This window comes from Seriola dumerili, unplaced genomic scaffold (genome assembly GCF_002260705.1).
Source record: "Seriola dumerili isolate Sdu_G_001 unplaced genomic scaffold, Sdu_1.0 BDQW01002074.1, whole genome shotgun sequence".
NCBI lineage: Eukaryota > Metazoa > Chordata > Actinopteri > Carangiformes > Carangidae > Seriola > Seriola dumerili.
This window is the reverse complement of record NW_019176329.1, coordinates 76,354-94,883: the sequence shown is the minus strand read 5'-3', so window position 1 is coordinate 94,883 and position 18,530 is coordinate 76,354. Positions and strand designations below refer to the sequence as shown.

At 41.8% G+C, this 18,530-nt stretch overlaps 1 protein-coding gene across 1 annotated transcript in view; it reads left to right on the top strand.

The window, feature by feature from the left end:
* The window catches only part of dock3 (dedicator of cytokinesis 3), a 112,234-nt gene that overhangs the window by 59,038 nt on the left and 34,666 nt on the right, over positions 1–18,530 (top strand). The window contains exons 8-15 of the mRNA XM_022768986.1: positions 2,236–2,277; positions 3,486–3,640; positions 10,967–11,048; positions 12,196–12,256; positions 12,565–12,712; positions 14,358–14,446; positions 15,353–15,478; positions 18,186–18,310. Of these exons, the coding sequence (XP_022624707.1) occupies positions 2,236–2,277; positions 3,486–3,640; positions 10,967–11,048; positions 12,196–12,256; positions 12,565–12,712; positions 14,358–14,446; positions 15,353–15,478; positions 18,186–18,310 (828 nt within the window). The remainder of the gene's footprint in view (positions 1–2,235; positions 2,278–3,485; positions 3,641–10,966; positions 11,049–12,195; positions 12,257–12,564; positions 12,713–14,357; positions 14,447–15,352; positions 15,479–18,185; positions 18,311–18,530) is intronic.

Below are 18,530 nucleotides of genomic sequence, written 5' to 3'. Positions count from 1 at the left end.
TAAATCAACAGTTTCAACACTGTTATATATGGATTTACTGCAGGACTGTTGGATTCAGCTGGGCGTTCCTAATAATCTGACACCTGAGCGAGTATCTGTATAACTGTGGCTGATATTTGAGCTGTTATGCTGCATGAAATATCATAAATACATTAGTTGCTGAGATGTCTCATATCTCATGGTAAAAGCCATGTGACATACGAGTTTTTCAACCACAGAAAAATATGGTGAATCTCTATTAATACTTTGTTCTACACGTGTTGATATTGTGGATAATCTGCGGGTCAGTTTGCGTCAGATTTTTGAGGATGTTTTGAGAAAAAACCTGGAGCTACTTGAAGTCGGAGTGAGCTGCTGCAACGTGAGGAGTATTCTTAGTTGTTCCTGGTCTCTTAAAGAAATACTTGATGTTCTGTGTCTTACATCAGCCCTGCTTTAAATAGCTGAGCTGTACCAGTCAAACACCGTGGCCGTGGTGATTCCCCCTTTGTTCTGTTGCCTAGAGACGGAGAGAGAGGAAGAGAGAGACACAGAGGGGAGAAAGTTGTAAAGTTTATAGATGGTGGGGTGGAAGTTGTGGAGCGGTGAACCTGCAGAGAGAGAAATAAATCAGATGCTGTTTCACAGCCGTAATGTTTTGTTTGGAGAAGTGACACTGATGCAAATAACAGGAACAAATACGAGCAAAAGAAAGTCACACAGATATGAAATTATGATTCTCAGCATCCTGATGAATTGTCTGGAGATGGAGATGACATCGTGTGTGAACAAAAAGTCGTTAGATTTGACCAAGAAAAGGTCAAGATGAAGAAAACACCAGATAAGATCAAATTAAACTTTATTGATCCCTTCAGAGAATTTACATTAGTGCAGCAGCAGCAGAGTGAAAACGAGAATACAAAGTGAACGAAAAGAAAGTTTTCAAACTAACAACAGTCGACTGCAAGACGACTGACTGTGAATATAAAGTCACTGCTGACAACAGATTATCATCATGTGAGCTAATTTACAGCTGCAACAATTAGTTAATTAGTTTGTGAGTCAATCAACAGAAAATCAAGGCGACTACTTTGATAATCAATCAGTCGTTTGGTCATTTTTCTAAAACACACCTGCTGCTTCCAGCTTCTCCAGCGTGAACGTTTGCTGCTTTTTCATCATATATGACATTAAACTGTTTGGAATTTGTTCTGATTATTGAATAAAACAAGGAATCGAAAAACAGCTGAAATGAAAACAGACATTTTTCTGTAGTTTCTGAAAGTTTATACAGAAACAATCAGCAGATTAATCAAGAATGAAAAGATTATTTATTAAACTAGAATTACCACCTCGTGGATACTTCCCTGTTGATCCAGAGTCGTATAAAATATGAACCATTTGTGTGAAATTTTGTCATAATTGCTGTGTGAAAATGTGACCTTGACCTTTGACCTTTGACCACAAAAGCCTTATCAGTTTGTCCTTGAGTCCAAGTGAAGGCTTGTGCAAAATGTGAAGGGGATTCCCTTGAGGAAGAGATATCACGTTCACAAGGCCTTGACCTTTGACCTTTGACCTTTAGCCACCAAAATCTCAACCAGTTCATCCTTGAGTCCTGGTGAATGTTTGTGCCAAATTTGAAGAATTTCCGAGGCGTTACTGAGATGGACGGACAACCTGAAAACAATATGGCTCCTGCTCTGACTGTATAATGTAACATCAGTATATTGTCGCTGTGACAAAGATATTAGCAGAGTTTACAATGACCGTTAACATATAGACGGGGAATCCCTCGTATAATGAAACTCTGATGATCGCACTGAAGCAGTGTTTCTCCTCTGCTCAGGTTGGAATATTTGAATATTTGCAGATGGCTTTAATTCGACAGTCATTACTTCAATTCATCAAACAGGTTCCACCGTTCGCTCGCTCTCGTCTCACACTCGAGAGATTTAGAGAGACGAGTCGGGGTAATGACTCTCTGGGGCATTTAAGTATTTAATCATGAAGAGGAGAGGAGAGGAGAGGAAATGAGAAGAGGTGAGGAAACAAGGAGAGGAAATGAGAAAAGGGACCGAGATGAGAGGAGAGGAAACAAGAGGAGAGAAAATGAGACGAGGATAGGAAAGTAGGAGAGGAGAGGAAATGAGAGAAAAGGAGAGGAAACAAGGAGAGGAAACAAGAAGAGGAGGCGTGAATAGGGAAGAGGGGACATGATTATTGACCTCAGGTTTGTTTGTGTCTCTTCCTCAGCACCTGTCCAGCAGACACAGCGTTCAGCAGAGCACCACACAGGTAACGTTCCCCGACTCCTCCTCAGGTGATCACACGCAGGTCTGAGCGTCTCCACTGTGAGACCGGTAGTAGTGATGTCACGTGACCCCACCTGCAACATTAAGAATCCGATCAACACTTTAATTATTCAGCTTTAAAAGCGGCTTGACCTTTTCCTTCAGGAAACATTCGAATGCAGCGTCTGAATATGTTTCACAGTATTTACAGAAGGATTTAAGACACTTAGCACAAACAGGATCCTTGAAAAGCTTTTACAGTCATCGTTTATGCAATCAATAAATTTTAGTGTTTAATATTCAGGACGTGGAAATATTCATGAAAAGAATTTAAAAGGTTATGTTATATTTACAAGCCTTAATCCACCACTGAAGGCAAGTCAACACACAACACTGTCAATGAAAATGATCTTCTCATTAGATATTCTCCTGTTGGATAATGAAGCGCTCGGGGATTTAGTGCCTTGCTCAGCGGCTTCCCCGAGCTGAGCTTTAACTTTAACTTTAACTGGTATAAACACAAACCGTACATCTGCTTCCAGCTGTTACATCACGGATCTGTTCAACTTTCTGAAGATGCTCCACATTTAAACACTGACGTTTCTTTGTCAAACAATTGTGATATTTATAATTAATGTTCATAACTGACATCATGATGAGACAGCTGAAAACACCAGAGTCATATATCACTCTTAGAAGTTTGAGTCTTGTCACAATGTCAGAGTTTTTCCCCAAAACCTTGTTTAATCAGAATTAATCAATCAGACTTTATTTGTATAATACTTTTCATACAAACAACATACATTAAGTGTTTTACAGAATAAAAGCAATAACAACAAACCCATCCCATTTACACACAGAGCAATAAATAGATAGATAGATAAAAAAAATAAAAAGATAAAAATAAGACAATAACAACAGGAACTGAGGAAGCTAAGAAGAAAGTAAAGATAAAGATCGAGTGGTAAAGATAAAATACTAAAATACTAAAACAGAGGAGATGTACTGAGGTGAGTAAAACCAGAAATAAAAGATAGGGTTTTAAAAACCAGATAAAAATGAAGAGAAAAATAGTGAAGATAAACTGATAAAATGCTAGAAGAGAGGAGATGTTTGGAGGTGATGAAAACCAGAAATAAAAGTAGGGTGTTAAAAGGAAAACAATCCAGAACATAAATAAAATCACAGCCTGTTGTTGTCGTTGGTTTCCAGGGCGACAGTACGCGGCAGCGACACGGGGAGCCATGTCGAGTTCCGGTGCCGCACCACCTGCTGGTCAACCTGAAGAGCTTCACCTACAACAGCATCGGAGAGGACACGGACATTTTCTTCTCTCTGTACGACCTGAGAGAGGGGAAGACCATCAGGTAGGACACACACACACACACACACACACACACACACACACACACACACACACACACACACACACATCCACTGCTTGTCCATCAATTTTTACCTGCTGGATTTCTGACTTTTCCTGAAGGTTTTTAGTCGAGCTGATTTCTCCTCTTTTGATTTAATAATGTTTTTATACGTTCAGATAAAAGATCAGTCTAAAGTACGGTGGCCCAGAGAGCTCAACAGACTGATTCAGAAAAACATCCTCATCAATTTAACATCACATGTGCTGCAAACACTCACAACACAATCAGATACACAAACACGCTGCAAGTAGCACAGACGACAACAGAAGTGTTTCCAGGGGAAACTAAAAAGTGATACACTGTGTGTATTTTGCAGTGTTGTGTGTATTTGTAGTGTGTATTTTGCAGTGTTGTGTGTATTTGTAGTGTGTATTTTGTAGTGTTGTGTGTATTTGTAGTGTGTATTTTGCAGTGTTGTGTGTATTTGTAGTGTGTATTTTGCAGTGTTGTGTGTATTTGCAGCACATGTGTTGATGTGCGGCCTGCTTGTGTTTTCTGCAGCTGCAGTGCTTTGAGCTCTCAGGGCCACCGTACCAAAGTCTCATATCGAGCCTCTGTCAGTGAAAGCACATCTCACCGCTCTGTTGTTGCACAGTTCGATCGCTGAGTCAGTCAGAGTGCATTGTGGGTTCTTGTTTACCAGCGTTCGGTTGGGTTTTGTTTATATTCAGCACCGACCCAGAGGAGACTGTGTGACCCTGAAGTATTATGACTGTTTACTCCCACTACCGGCCCATCGTGTCTTTACACCCTTGGTTGTTATGACAACTTGTGTATTGCTTTCAAACAAGTAGTCAGTGTTTGTGAAAAAGATTTTTTATTTGTTTTGATTTCTGTCGAATCTCAAATGATCTGATCTTTATTGGCGTGAGCGAAACGAGGACGAGGTCGATCCTCTCTCTCTCTCTCCCTCTCTCTCCCTCTCTCTCTCTCTCTCCCTCTCTCATACGTGACATATTAACTTCATAATGTGGAACAAATACTGGCAAGTGGCCGCACAGAGCTGCTGTGAATAATACATGACTCCCACCACTGTAATGAATGCCCATCAATTATGTATTAGTGGAGCGATCACAATGCTAACAGATAAGGAATTGCTAATATCAGTAATGAGGCTGATGTAGGCGCACTGTGATGGCATGATGGTGTGTGTGTGTGTGTGTGTGTTTTGGGTTATTAATATGTAATATAGAGCAGTTCTGTGGAGGGTCAGAGAGTATATTATACACAAATGTTGATGTTTAGCAGGAAGGAGAACTTAGGTCTTTTGTGCAAGCGTGTGTGTGTGTGTCTGTGTGTGTGTGTGTGTGTGTGTGTGTGTGTGTGTGTGTCCCTACAGGAAACAGAGAGCAGCTCAACAGACACTCCCTCATCTTTTTTGTTCATTTTGCATTTTGCTTCCTCTGACTCCTTATTGCATAACACAAACACAGAGGCACAAAGACACACACACACACACACACACACACACACACACACACACACACACACACACACACACACAAATACACTTGACCTTGGCAGCCTGTTTTCAATGTCTAGCCTGACTCAGCATTAGAGTCTAATGACAAGAGCTGCTCCTCTGAGACGCTCAGATGACGTGAGGAGAGGAGACAAGGAGATATGAGAGTAGGGGAAACAAGGAGAAGGAACAAGGAGAGGAAACAAGTAGCATAAACCCTCCAGTTATTGAGCTGTAACTCGCCCATGCGTCGCCCTCGGAGCAGCTCTGCCCTGTGGGTGAGTTTCAGCACCGTGGTCCAGTAAACGCCGTGTTCCCTCTGCGGGTCGCTCAAACACAGCTGCTGAACATCGTGGAGCATTTAGCAGCTAAAAAGCCAGATATTTGCCTCAGGAGCAGGTGGAGACCAAAAACAGAGCTAAAAGAGAGAGAACACTGGACACACTGCTGCAGATGAATCATCATGTTGCTCTGTAACCGCTGGATGTGGAAATAAGACGATGTTTGTTCAACATTATATAAGACAAGACAAGATAAGATTAGATAAGATAACCACACTGGGGAAGTTGCAGCGTCACAGCAGTAAAGTGACAGTACAAGAAGTAAAAATAATAATAGATAATAATATAATATGTACAAAACCACATTAACAGAAATTTACAAAATAGAAGCATAAGAGTTATATTGCACAGATGGTGATGTGTTACTTATTGCACATTATTGCACATGGTGAGTGTGTGAGTTCCTGGTGTGTGTGATATCAGCTGATGATATGTCAGCGTCGTGTTCACAACTTATTTCTGCTGCACCCAAGTAGCCAGAAAAGTTATTGTAGGTTTAAAGAAACAGAGTCTATTAAAATATGTTCTTGTTGATTTCATGTTTCTCTCCACATGTTTGGAGAAGCAGAAGATTATTCACATCTAATTTAATACCATCATAGACTTTCTGATTCAGGTTGTTTGAAATTGTTTGAATTTGAATTTTGTCCGTTTTACTGTGTGAACGTCTCTCACTTGTTGTCTGAGCTCTATCAAAGTGGAAGCTGTATGAATAATAAACCCACATGAGAGACACGTCAATGAGAAGATGTGCATCACTCACCGGTGCAGAGCGAGTTTTCCAGGTGAAGTTTAGGGTCTGCACTTTTCTTTCTTTCCCACATAACTTGGCACTTTTCTTTCAAGCCTGCGAGTGGCAAAGACCTCTCCACTTCAGTCATGACAGCCGAGCGCTCCCCTTGTTCTGTCGCCGCTTTTTAAAGCTCGTCTCTACAAGGTGTGACTCACCGGAGCCGGGTCCCTCTGAGTCATCACCCTCTCATCCTCTTTTCTCCATGATTTTGTTCCTCATCAGAGAAACACAAACCTTCTCTTTAGCTTTCGTTTTTTTTTTTTCTCTCTCTCCTTCCCAACAACTTCTTTCTTAAATGATTTCCCACCGATCACAGGAGTAATAACTTCAGGGCTGTTGTGGAAATAACACTAGAAATCTATGTGAGGTGAGAGGAAGTGGTGGTTCAGCATCTCTGGCTGTAATGTAATGAAGGGAAATCAGCTGTTAAGTGTTGATTCAAGGTTTAATTGAAGTGGCTTCACTCTGGTGAATTTGATAGAGCTAATAGAAGATAATCCAACTGCTTCATTTGTTTATGTAGAAGCAAGTCAAAGTATCTGTGTCTTAAAGTCAGTGTGTTTCTGTTTGTATGTGCATTTCCAGCTCGAGCCTTAAAAAAAGACAGAATAACTTGCAAAATAAAACAAAGTGCAAACAGACTTAAAGGTTCTACCTGAAAGTTTTCTCTGCCGCCGGACATGGTTTCTTGCTGGGAGCAGGTTGGTGGGGGTTGTTGCTCAACAAGAGCTTCAGCCAAGAGGTTATAACTCGCCCTCTGAGCAGCGCCACGTCTTCAGGGCAGATTGGAGGCCACAGGGAGTCGGCCGGGGCTAGCTGGTTAGCGTGCTAACTTCAGTAGAAGAAAAGACGTGATGGAGACATTGGTGTTGCTTTCCACTGCTGGAGACAGCTGTTGTTGAGTTTAGGGATGAAGTTTGATGCTGAACTCGAAAATGTTTCTTCTAGACTGGTTAGTAAACAGCTGTTAATGCTAACGTTAGCTATGTAGCAATAGCAAAACTTACATATAGCTCCTTTAAATGTGAGAGAGAGGCAACAACATCAGATCTGTGTGGAGCGATGGATATTAGGGACAGACAACATCTGGGTAGGCAGCAAGGTTGCTGGTAGAGTCTTTAGGGAGAGAGAATTACCCATGTCTCCTCCCTCCTCTACCAGTGGCTGATAGTGGAAGCGTGTTGTTGGTCTGGTCAGTTCCCATGTGTGAATTTTATTAACATGTGTTTGGACAACGCCTCCTGGGTAAATAAGGCTGAAAAGCTCCCGGTCACTCCGACTGCTGCTCCTCCTCAGCCGTGGCTCGGCTGCAGATGTGCTCCATCGAGAGGACGAACGGCAATGGAGTGGAAAGGAATGGTTCATATGCATTTCCATAAAAGTGTGTGTGTTTGTGTGTGTTCATGTGTGTGTGTGTGTGTGTTTCTGTTGGTGCATCTGTGTGTTCACGTGACTGAGCGCACCCATGCATACATGTATCTACAGAACATCGGTGTGTCTGCATGTGCACGTGTGTATCCATGCATACATGCAGGAATCTGTGCGTTTGAACATGTTTGTATCGCGCAGGACGTTTTTCTGATTTCATCTGCAGTGTTTCGTGTTTCCTCTTTCACATCGATGCTGACATGAAGTAGTGTTCCTAATGTGTGCAAGCGTGTGTGTGTGTGTGTGTGTGTGTGTGTGTGTGTGTGTGTGTGTGTGTATTAGGATGTGTGTACATACGTGTGTTTTGTACATTAGTGCCTGCTACCACCTAAGGGATTGTTACAACTTACTCTAGTTTGCATGTGTGCATGTATCTGTGTGTGTGTGTGTGTGTGTGTGTGTGCGCACTCTCTAATGTGAATCACTCTTTAATTCAAGAAAGCAACAACCAACAACAATAACAAAACAGGACCACAAACTCCACAGCCCCCCACCCCCATCCACCCACACATGCTAAGTCACACTCTCCTGTTCAGGATAGAAATACATATTTATTCTCTTTTGTTCTATTTGTTTGTTTGCTCCTCGGTATCTCCAGGGGATTAGAATAAATTGTTTAGTTTAAAGACAGTCGGACGTTGTGTGTGTGTGTTGCAGGGATTTGTGGCTCCTCACTGCTGCTGTTTGCAGACATGGTGCAAACCTTAGCAATAACCCCAGAGTTGGTTCGTATTGTCCCAGAGAATAAACTGAACAGTGAGACCGTATGACGTCGGCTCGGGCGATATCCAAAATCTCTAAATTTAATATCTTGATACAGTTCAGCCCAAATATCACGATGTACAATATTATCGCAGGCGGGTTTATGAAATTGATATTGTTTTATTTTGTTAAAACATAATTATAGTCATTTAAATTATGTTTCAGGTGTTTTTTTATCATACATAATAGAGCTTAAGAATATTGAAAAAAATGTATAATTTATTATTTTGACAGATTTTGCAGATGTGAGTCACGACGGTTTCGTTTCACTTTCACTGAAAAAAAATATAAAAATGATTTTGTGAATATGATTTGTGCTGTATCGCCATAACGCTTCATTTACAGTCTGTTGTGACACGTTTTACCTTTATTTCGCTTAATTGTGCAGCCGTAATACATAATTATATTTCTGTATTTTATGTTTCAGGTATAAGCCGTGCTGCCACTAAACAGCTCAGACTGGGCAAAACTGAAAAACTGCAACAACAAAAAAACATATAATGAAAAATATCACATATAGCAAATATGAAAAGCTGCTTTTCTATAATGAAATACAATATTTATCATAAAATATTCGTTTTAATTCAATTAAAATTGACTGATGACACAAAAATTGGTTTAAAATAGTTTGGAATGACAGAAGGTAAAATATGGTTTATGAAATGATCATGTCGTTATAAACGGGATCTTAATGATTTGAATTAGAATATTTACTGATGTACTGTTTTAATATGCTGTGAAATGCTCAGCCAGCAAGTGCAATGAACAAAATGTCAGAAAATCAGAAAATACCAGATAAACTTAATTAAGTTGCCTGATCAAAATGAACAAACATTTGCTGATGGAGGAATCTGATGCTGAGTGAACCTGAAGCACTAATAAACATTCTCCTTGTTATTCTTTATGACTAAATAAATGAATGAAGATCATCTGAAGGCTCCTGATATCAGCTGTTGACTCATTCTAAAGCAGCTTTGTTCCACTGTGTGCACCAGTGTATGTTATCATTTTTAATTTATGGTTTTTAAAAAGAGCAGACTGGCTGGCAAAGATCCTGCTGAGAACCCAGAATGAGAAACACTTCCCCCACCTCTTCTGTTTTTTTACAAAATCATGAATCACGGACTCGTCAGCACTGATCTGCTGCGACTTACATTTACATTTATTCATTTGGGAGACGCTCGTGTCCAACGCGAGCCGCAGTAAGAGCCTCGACACTCTGTTCCTGCTCCACCCGACACCAGGACCACGAGGCTGCAGGTGCATAAAGAAAATTAGATCATTATTTTTAATTGTCAGAGAGAAACATCAGTTCAGGAGGGACTCTCGGAGGAGATTGGTTTTCTGGTGATTTTTAGAGACAGACAGGGATCCAGCTGACTGAGCTGAGTTTGGCAACATGTTTCTCCACAGTCTCCGTCTTCAAGTATCTGTTGAAGACTCGTCTCCTCAGAGACCTCCATGTCTCCTAACACCTTTAAAACCCTATCATGAATAACTACCATCGACTTTCACTGCACGTCTTCTGTTGATCTCATGCACCTTACACTCTCCTGCTGCACTGAAGCTTCTGCGCGGAGCGACGAGGAGACTGGAACCTTCCTCACATTTATCCATGTTTTCATTCTTTTGATGGCGTCATCTCGTCGCCTCCTCTTCTTCTGCAGTGGTTTAACGGCACCGACTGGAGAGTTAGCTCCACCGGCTGTTTATCTTGATGCTCCCAACTCAACAGTGGAAACAGTAAATCACATCTGTGTACAGCATCACACTGATGATGATGACAACGATATATAACTTATTATTGACAAGTGGCCCGGTCTCTCCACAGAATGATAAGTATTTATTTCCAGCTCTTTTAAGCAGAGCACACAGAACTCCTTCTATTTCAGTCGGGACCGTCAGTGTCGAGGGTCGAATCAGTCTTTGTAGTCTGGTGTGTCTCCGCTGGTGTGAGGCAGCTTGACGCTGACTGTCCCTGGGCTCACTGTCCCTCCTGGTCGAGCCTGAGGTACGGCAGCACTCAGCGCTGCCGTACGTGTTTTCGGATGCAACCGTCTTGTGATTGGAGACGTATTCTGATGCATCTGAGGCTTAACTGTGGTAATGTCGAGCTTCGCCATTATTGAATAAAATCCAGTCAGTTTAGTCACATTCCCCCTGGATAAATGTGAGTTAAAGAGCAGCCGCTGACACCAGCAGACAACACTTGGCTGTTCCCTGAAGCGAAAAAGGCTGAGACATGCTGCTCGCAGCCGAGAGCCCGGGGGGAGCAGAGAGGAAGCATGAGGAGAAGTCTGAAGGAATTTTATCTCTTCCGGAAATCCCCCCCAAGGAGACTCCTTATCGCAGAGTTTCTTAGTCTGGGTACTGTACTTTTAATCATAGGTCAAAGGTCAACTACAGAGCAGCACCTGGTAGGAACTCGAGAGAGGGGTTAAACCTTTGTGCTGAAGTTTTGTTCTGGTTGTGTTTTCCAGTGAGAAGTTCATGGTGAGGCTGAACAAGAACGGAGGACCCAAGAATCCAGAGAAGGTGGACAGGCTGTGCGCACTCTTCACGGTAACACACACACACACACGCACACACACACACACAATGTAAAACACATGCTGTAAATGCAGGGGGGGGGGGGGGGGGGGTAAACTGGTTTAGGTGGAAGACATTTGTGAGGAAGCATTGCCCCCTATCGCTCTGTCAGAGAATCAGCAGAGAGATGATTCAGCTTCATCTGCCTCAGCAGGAAAACCACGAGGGACTTTTTGGACAAAAGCTCCTCCACTTTTGTTCATGCAGAGAATATGAGTGCATCAGCTTTTATGGAAACCCCCCTCCAAGCCAATATTCTTTAAAACACAGCACCTTAAATATAAGACACACACACCAGGAGCGTGCAACACTGATTCACACGGTTCAGGAGAAAGATAACTGATCAAATGTTTTTATAAAGCAACAGGCAAGACGACCTGAGGGAGCTGGATGCATCATGAATAGAGCACTGGAATAAATTCACTTGTTAACTTTGTCTGTTTTGACAAAATAACATTAAACTTAAATAGTAAAGTTAAATCCTCCAGAATAAAAACAATAAGGATCCGTGATTGGTCGTTGCCGTGATGCAGCGTATGGGCTTTAGAAACTAAACAGCAAAAATTTGAAATCAATTCTGGAGCCAAGTGAAGAGGCGAGAATGTGGTCCCACCTTACCATCCCACAAGAACCAATCAGAAGCCTGGCTGCAGAAATACAGGAAGCAACGTAAAGAGACAGGGCTTAGTTTAGAAATGACTCAGCTGGGAAGCTGTAAGGTGCCAAGTGTGAACCTTAGTGTCCGACTGAGGACCATTGTTGCATCAATACCTCATTTCCTGTCGTCACTCTGCTGTGTCTAATAAAAGCAGTGATTTTGTTGATTCTTAAAAATGGCAGTAGAGGATGTGACGCTCATGAGAAAAAGCAGTTCATTAGAATTAAGCTTTGCTGTGTCAGTGTTTGAGGCAAATATTTAAAAAAAGTACTGCAGGAGAAAACCCAGAGGGATCTCCAGTTCTTCCTTTCTTCACCGAAGGTTTGAAGATGAGACTTGATATTTGCTGCAGATCATCTCTCTGCCTTCTCTCCGCCTCCTGCGACGGGATTCAGTTTGTTTAACAGGAGAAAACATCAGCGCCGTCTTTAAACTTGCAGTGTTTTTTTCTTTCTCTTGCAGGACCTGAGCAACAAAGACATGAAGAGAGATCTCTACATCGTTTCACAAGTGATCAGAACAGGTGAGACTTAGTCGCTGAGATGTTCAGTGACAAAACGCTCACAGAATGCCGCACAATCCCAGGCAGGATATCTGACATAAAAGTAATTTGCTCAAGTTTATAATGTTCAGTTGTTGGGACGGTCAGAGTTTTTAGAGCTGCAACATCAGACTAAAGTAAAATCAAACCACACCTGTTGAAGCTGAACATCTATATCGTCTCAGCCTTTTAAATCTTCTCTTCTTAGTCATGCTGATGAATGAATGTGAGAGGATCCTCGTGTATGACCTGTATTACGTGACAAACGACACACACACTTCCTGTCGCAGGTCGTATGCTGCTGAACGACAGTAAGAAAGGACCTCCCCACGTTCAGTACCGCCGACCGTACGGCTGCGCCGTCCTGGCCATGAGCGACGTGCTGCAGACCATCTCCGAACTCAAAGAGGAGAAAGACTTTGTGCTTAAAGTCTACACGTGAGTGGCTGCGACGCACGAACACAATCACACACTGCTTGTCTTCATCTTTGTCCTGTATCCTTTTTAACTTTGTCTGTTGAAGCCCAAAACAACATGGACAATAACAAACTCACCAACTACATTTATAAGTAGCAGAACTTTTGGTTTGGTTCGTTCTCTCAGGCTGAAGCTAAACTGGGTCATCGCACCAAAATGAATCAAACAGTTTTATAATTCGTAGCTTTAAGAGAAAGAAGAGTTCTGCATGTCCACAAGTACGACGGCGTGTGAGGGCCACTGTAAGTAAAAGGACAGTGACAGAGGAGGGGAGGGGGTAATAATCTGAGTAAAAACTCAGAAACTCCAACATTAAATTAAATTTACAAGAAAAAATCAAGTAGTATAGAAAAGTTAAGTATATATATAAAGTATAGCATGTAAGAATTCATACAATGGGCGTCGTTAACCTTTAACCTCACTCTGCAAACATACACACGGCTCTACGATGATGATGTAATCGTCCTAAACTGAACTGAGACGTGTAAGAAATAAATGTGACAGAAAAAGTCAGAGAAGCCAAAAGATTAAAGATGAGCAGCAGTCAGTATCTTTTCATGTCTTTACTCTCATCCTCTTGTCTCTTTAACCACTGACCTGTTTCCTTTCTTTCTTTATTCTTAACCACATGTCACACTTTATGTAAAGGAGGGAGAGAGAAGCTACAGACAGCCACTTTGCCACCAAGTAGTCTCTGCAGTCTTATAATGCCATCAGCACTCTGCACACACACACACACACACACACACACACACACACACACACACACACAAGGGAATTCCCCTCGGCTGAAACATCTGAAGACTTGCCTCCAGGCCCCCTAAAGTGCTCACAGTCACAACATGATGCAACTCTGTGTGCGTGTGTGTGTGTGTGTGTGTGTGTCTGTGTGTGTGTGTGTGTGTGTGTGTGTGTGTGCTACAGCAACCTTACCTGAACTCCTGAGGATGCTTCATGCTTCATGGGTTGTTGCACATCTTCAGTGTGAACCTCAGGCCTCGTGGTGCCACAGGACAATTCATCTAATGATAATAAGAAGAAGAAGAAAAAGATGAAGAAGAATGATAATAATAATAATAATAATAACAATAATAATAATAACCACTGGAATTAACCAGGTGTTCTACTTCCGTTTTGTTTTATCTGCACAAATAATTAACGTTTAAAGCCGAATCAAATTTATTTCAACTGATAATAAGCAAAACACAGGTTTAAGGTGGAACATGTATATCAGTCAGATCAGTGGTGAGGTGGAATCAATAAAGCGATCAAATGAAGCTGAACCAAAACCAAACAGGGAGAAAAGTGATTACTCTCCTGACACACCTGTAACACCTGACACCTCCTAAACAGGAAGGAAAAGAAAGAGAAAAACCCCAGGAGCCACAAGCAGAGTGGGAGGGGTTGTGGGAGGTAGACTGCTTTTACTGCTTCATTCTCACATGAATGAATGAATCAGCCTTTTCATGCTTTTTTTTTTCATGTGAGTCGTTTAAATAAAACCAACCTGAGGGATTACCTGGAATATTCCCATGTGCTATTTCAGCAGATTTAAACAGACAGACGTGTTCTTCACTGTGCCACTTTTTTCTTTGCTGTTCTGCAGGTGCAACAATGAGAACGAGTGGTACCAGATCCACGAGAACATCATCCGCAAGTCCAGCACCAAATACACTGCGCCCAGCACCAACTATGGTACAACTCTGTGTGTGTGTGTGTGTGTGTGTGTGTGTGTTAGTTGTGTAAATGTTTCCTCCCTGATAACAAGTACCACACCCAGCCTTTGCTTTATTGTGTCTGTATCCTGTGGTTTTTAGCTGCTGAGGAAGTCACTGTGTCAATCAAAGCAGATGGCGCACAGATCTGTTGATTTTAGAAAGAAGAGTCCAGCAGCATTAATGAATCGTGTTACTGCATTTGTGAGGATGGAGTCAGTCACACACACACACACACACACACACACACGCACTGATGAATTAAGTTAGACACGCAGAACGCAGAACTCATAATGTCAGTTACAAAACAAACAAACCCAGGAGCAACTCGTCCGGTTTGGAGCGCAGCACGCCATCTGACTGACATGTGCATGTCATCACTCGACATCGGCTTTAAAATCATCTTAATTGGTGTCACTGGAGGCGACTCGCAGCCTCTTGTGCCCCCATGTTTAAGTCTCTGAGCTCCTGTGGTCCCAGAACTTTATCGTTTAGACATGAAGCTGTAGTTCAGGCAGGAGTTTGCCTTTATTTTTTGTTTTCAGGTGAAGGGATGAAAATAAATCTGTGTACCACTGTTACAGCTTGTCTAACATACGTGTATGAGAATAACAACAATAGACGTGATAGATGGCACAGAGGAAATGTGATTATTGACCAAACTACAGCTTCGTAGTGACTCTCCAAGGAAGCGTCAAGCTTCAGAACGACAAGTAACCAGAGTTTTAAGTTTAGTTTGATTAATTTCCTCTTTTCTCTTCACCTCTGCCGTTTACTGCTCTCTTCTTCTTCTGTTTTACCCTCTCTCTCTTTCTACACTTTTGCTCGTGACTTCACTCGTCCCTTCATCTTCCGTCCTCCTCTGTTCCCCCCTCCATCCATGCAGGTCTGATCATCTCCCTGCAGCTGCTGAGAGGCGACATGGATCAGGTCCGCAGGGAGAACCCTCTCATTTTCAGCAGGGGGGTGGCCATCACACGCAAACTGGGGTTTCCAGACGTCATCATGCCAGGTGAGTCATACAGTATAATCAGCCCATCAAGGCACGACAAGGAGTCCACCCCTGCTCAGTTCCACATGTCTGAAAAAGCAACTGACTGTGTCTGTTTGCATCAGTTTATGTCTTTCCACCGAGTTCGTATGGACTGTAATAGCTGCTTCTGTAGCTTTAGAGTCCTAGTTAAGACATGACAGTGAGCTCTTCCTTCTGTGACATGTGCATGTTTTCTGGGAAAAGGTTCCTCAAAACAAAGTTTTCCCTCCCGAGTTTTCATTTGGAGGACCAAGATATTTATAGATTAAAATGAAATAAAGAGACGTTTCTGTTCAGAACTGAAGAAACCTTCTGGATTATTACTCTTGTCTTGATGTTCCACCTGGACGAGTGAGATGAAACCGACGTGACCTTTATTGTTAAAAGAGCAGGATTCTACAACAACACATAATATACAGAGACCATAGAGTACTAGGTTACATAGGCCTAATGAAGATGAACTTTACCAACCAGAGCAGGAAACAGATTTGATGTTAGAGTGTTTACATGTATTTGTTCACGTTTTCCTGTTTGGAACTGAGGTTCAGTTTCCTGGTCAGATTAACGTCCATGTTTCCGACTGGCTGCAACCAGATTGAGACACTGAAGAATTTCACACATGGGAGTGTGTGTGTGTGTGAGTCTTGCAGTGTCTGGGGAATGAGGCCATATATCATACTGAAGCACTGGCTGGATTTATATGCAAAGCATCACTCAGTTTAGTGTCGGTGTCCACTGAACACATGCAGCTCTTTTCAGTTCAGCAGAGCTGCACGTAGTTGCAGTGAAACAGGAGTTTTGTTCAGTTTTTTCTTGTTTTCTTGTACAGATTTAGAAAAGGTCAGAATGATACTGAGTTGAGGAAAAGAGAAGGGCTGTGCTTTAGTTTGTCACATTTAAAGAATTTATTTGCATAGGTTTTGAAACTTCTGTTAGAAGCCCAGTATAATGGAGATGAATGGAATTTAATTTCTTGTGCTGAAAAACACCATAAAGTTCTGATTGATAAATAAAAAAGCAACGTCCTAGATTTACAATCCACAGATCACACAGCCAACAGCTTTCATTTGCTCTGATTCCTACTGTAAAAATTGTCCCAACAAAAACAAATGTGACAAATTAAGACGCTGTATAATTCATATTGATGATTACTTTCAATGTTAGAGAGAATCCTCTTAATTAAAAGGATTAACACTTCCAGCAAAAACTGCATTTCCAGTAGCACCTGCACACATAACATATGCAGAAGTGTCCTTCACACCTCTTTCACATACATTAAACATGCAGGTCGCACATTGCTCCCCTCGGACAGTGATGGAGCCCGTATTTAACTCTCATCTTGTTATATGAAGGGTGACACCTTTTCTTTAAGGACAAGCTGAAATGATAAATGAATCCACACACGGTAACACAGGTCATTAGTCTTGTGCATGTCAGAGGTATTCAGTTTTAAATGTGTGTGAGAATCTATACGTGGCCACATCTATATTTGTGGACATATATGTGTCTTTATACAGTGATTATTCAGGCCTGTGATAAATTGTAAAAAGGTGACACAATGGAAGCTGTGGAGGAAGCAGGGTTCGAATTATAGGAGGGATTGGGGGAGTCTGACCCCCCTGATTAAGACTGATTAAGACCCCACCCCCCAACCCCCTCAAAAAAAAAAAAAGGTAAACGCTACAGTTCAGGGAGGTTAAAATATTTATATATCCTACTTACCTGTATTCATTCATCATTTATGCCAGGTAGAATTTTGTAATACGCTTCCAGACACCCCTGAACTGGACCATACCATTTCGTTACCTTGACGTTAGCTGAACGTAACGTCTGCCTTCCTCACGCCCTTTAGTGGCTAACGCCCTCAAATCGCTGGTCCGATGCGTTGCACAGATACTGTAGGTAAATATAAGTAGCAGTAGCTAACTACCCAGCGTTTTTAATACAATACACTTTACTTTCTTATCTTCAGAGTTTCTGAATTAGACTGTGTCAAGTATCTACGGATTGACGCTATGTTAGCTAGTTTCTAACTTTAGCCGTAAGTTACGGTTTAGCTAACTAATGTTAGCTAGCTGATAGCGCGCCCTTTCCTTCCCAGTGCTAGCTTGTCACTTCATTAGTGATGTAAAAATGTCATACATGAGCTAATGTTAGCAAACACTGGTGCTCAGTCATGAGAAGTGAGACAATGGAGGATTAGCTATTGTAGAGATACGTTTTGACATCACTGTAGAGTTTATTATTTCATTGTAATAGTCTTTTGTGTGTCTGTGGTGGTTTTGGCTGGACAACAACAGCAGGGGCCAGTCCTATAATGGCAAATGTTGCTGACAGACTGACCGAGTGATCATATCATATCATCAGAGGAAATATTGCTCTTTCTACTCCACGACATTTATTTGAAAGCTTTAGTTCACTTCACTGCAAGGCAGTTCACTGAAGGACGTACCTGCACTGTACTGGGCTCTAATTCACCCAGGAGAACCCCTCTGATTCTGATTGACATTGTATAATATTCACTCTGGGAGGACGCAGTGTGTTTGTGCATCTGTGACATACAAACATTTGCATTAACCTTTTATGTATTTATCAGACTAATATATTACAGTTAATCTCAGAACTGTTCTCAGGTGAAATGTGAAACAAAATGTAAGGTTTTATTTGTGTGTTTGTTCTGGTCCAGGTGATATCCGTAATGACCTGTACCTGACCCTGGAGCGAGGGGATTTTGAGAGAGGAGGGAAGAGCGTCCAGAAGAACATTGAAGTCACCATCTATGTGCTTTATGCTGATGGAGAGATCCTCAAGGTAGGGATGTGGTCCTGCTACACACCCCTCATGACACGAGAAGCCACGAAAGGTGAAACATGTGGCAGCAAATGCTGGACACATAGTTTTGCTGATTCCCATTTTGTAAACTTTACTGTATTCAAGGTTTTGATTTCAAGTATAAAGGAATTATTTTTCATTTCTAACATATCGCAATGCAGGTGCAATAACATGATACATATACGACACAGCTTGAGGC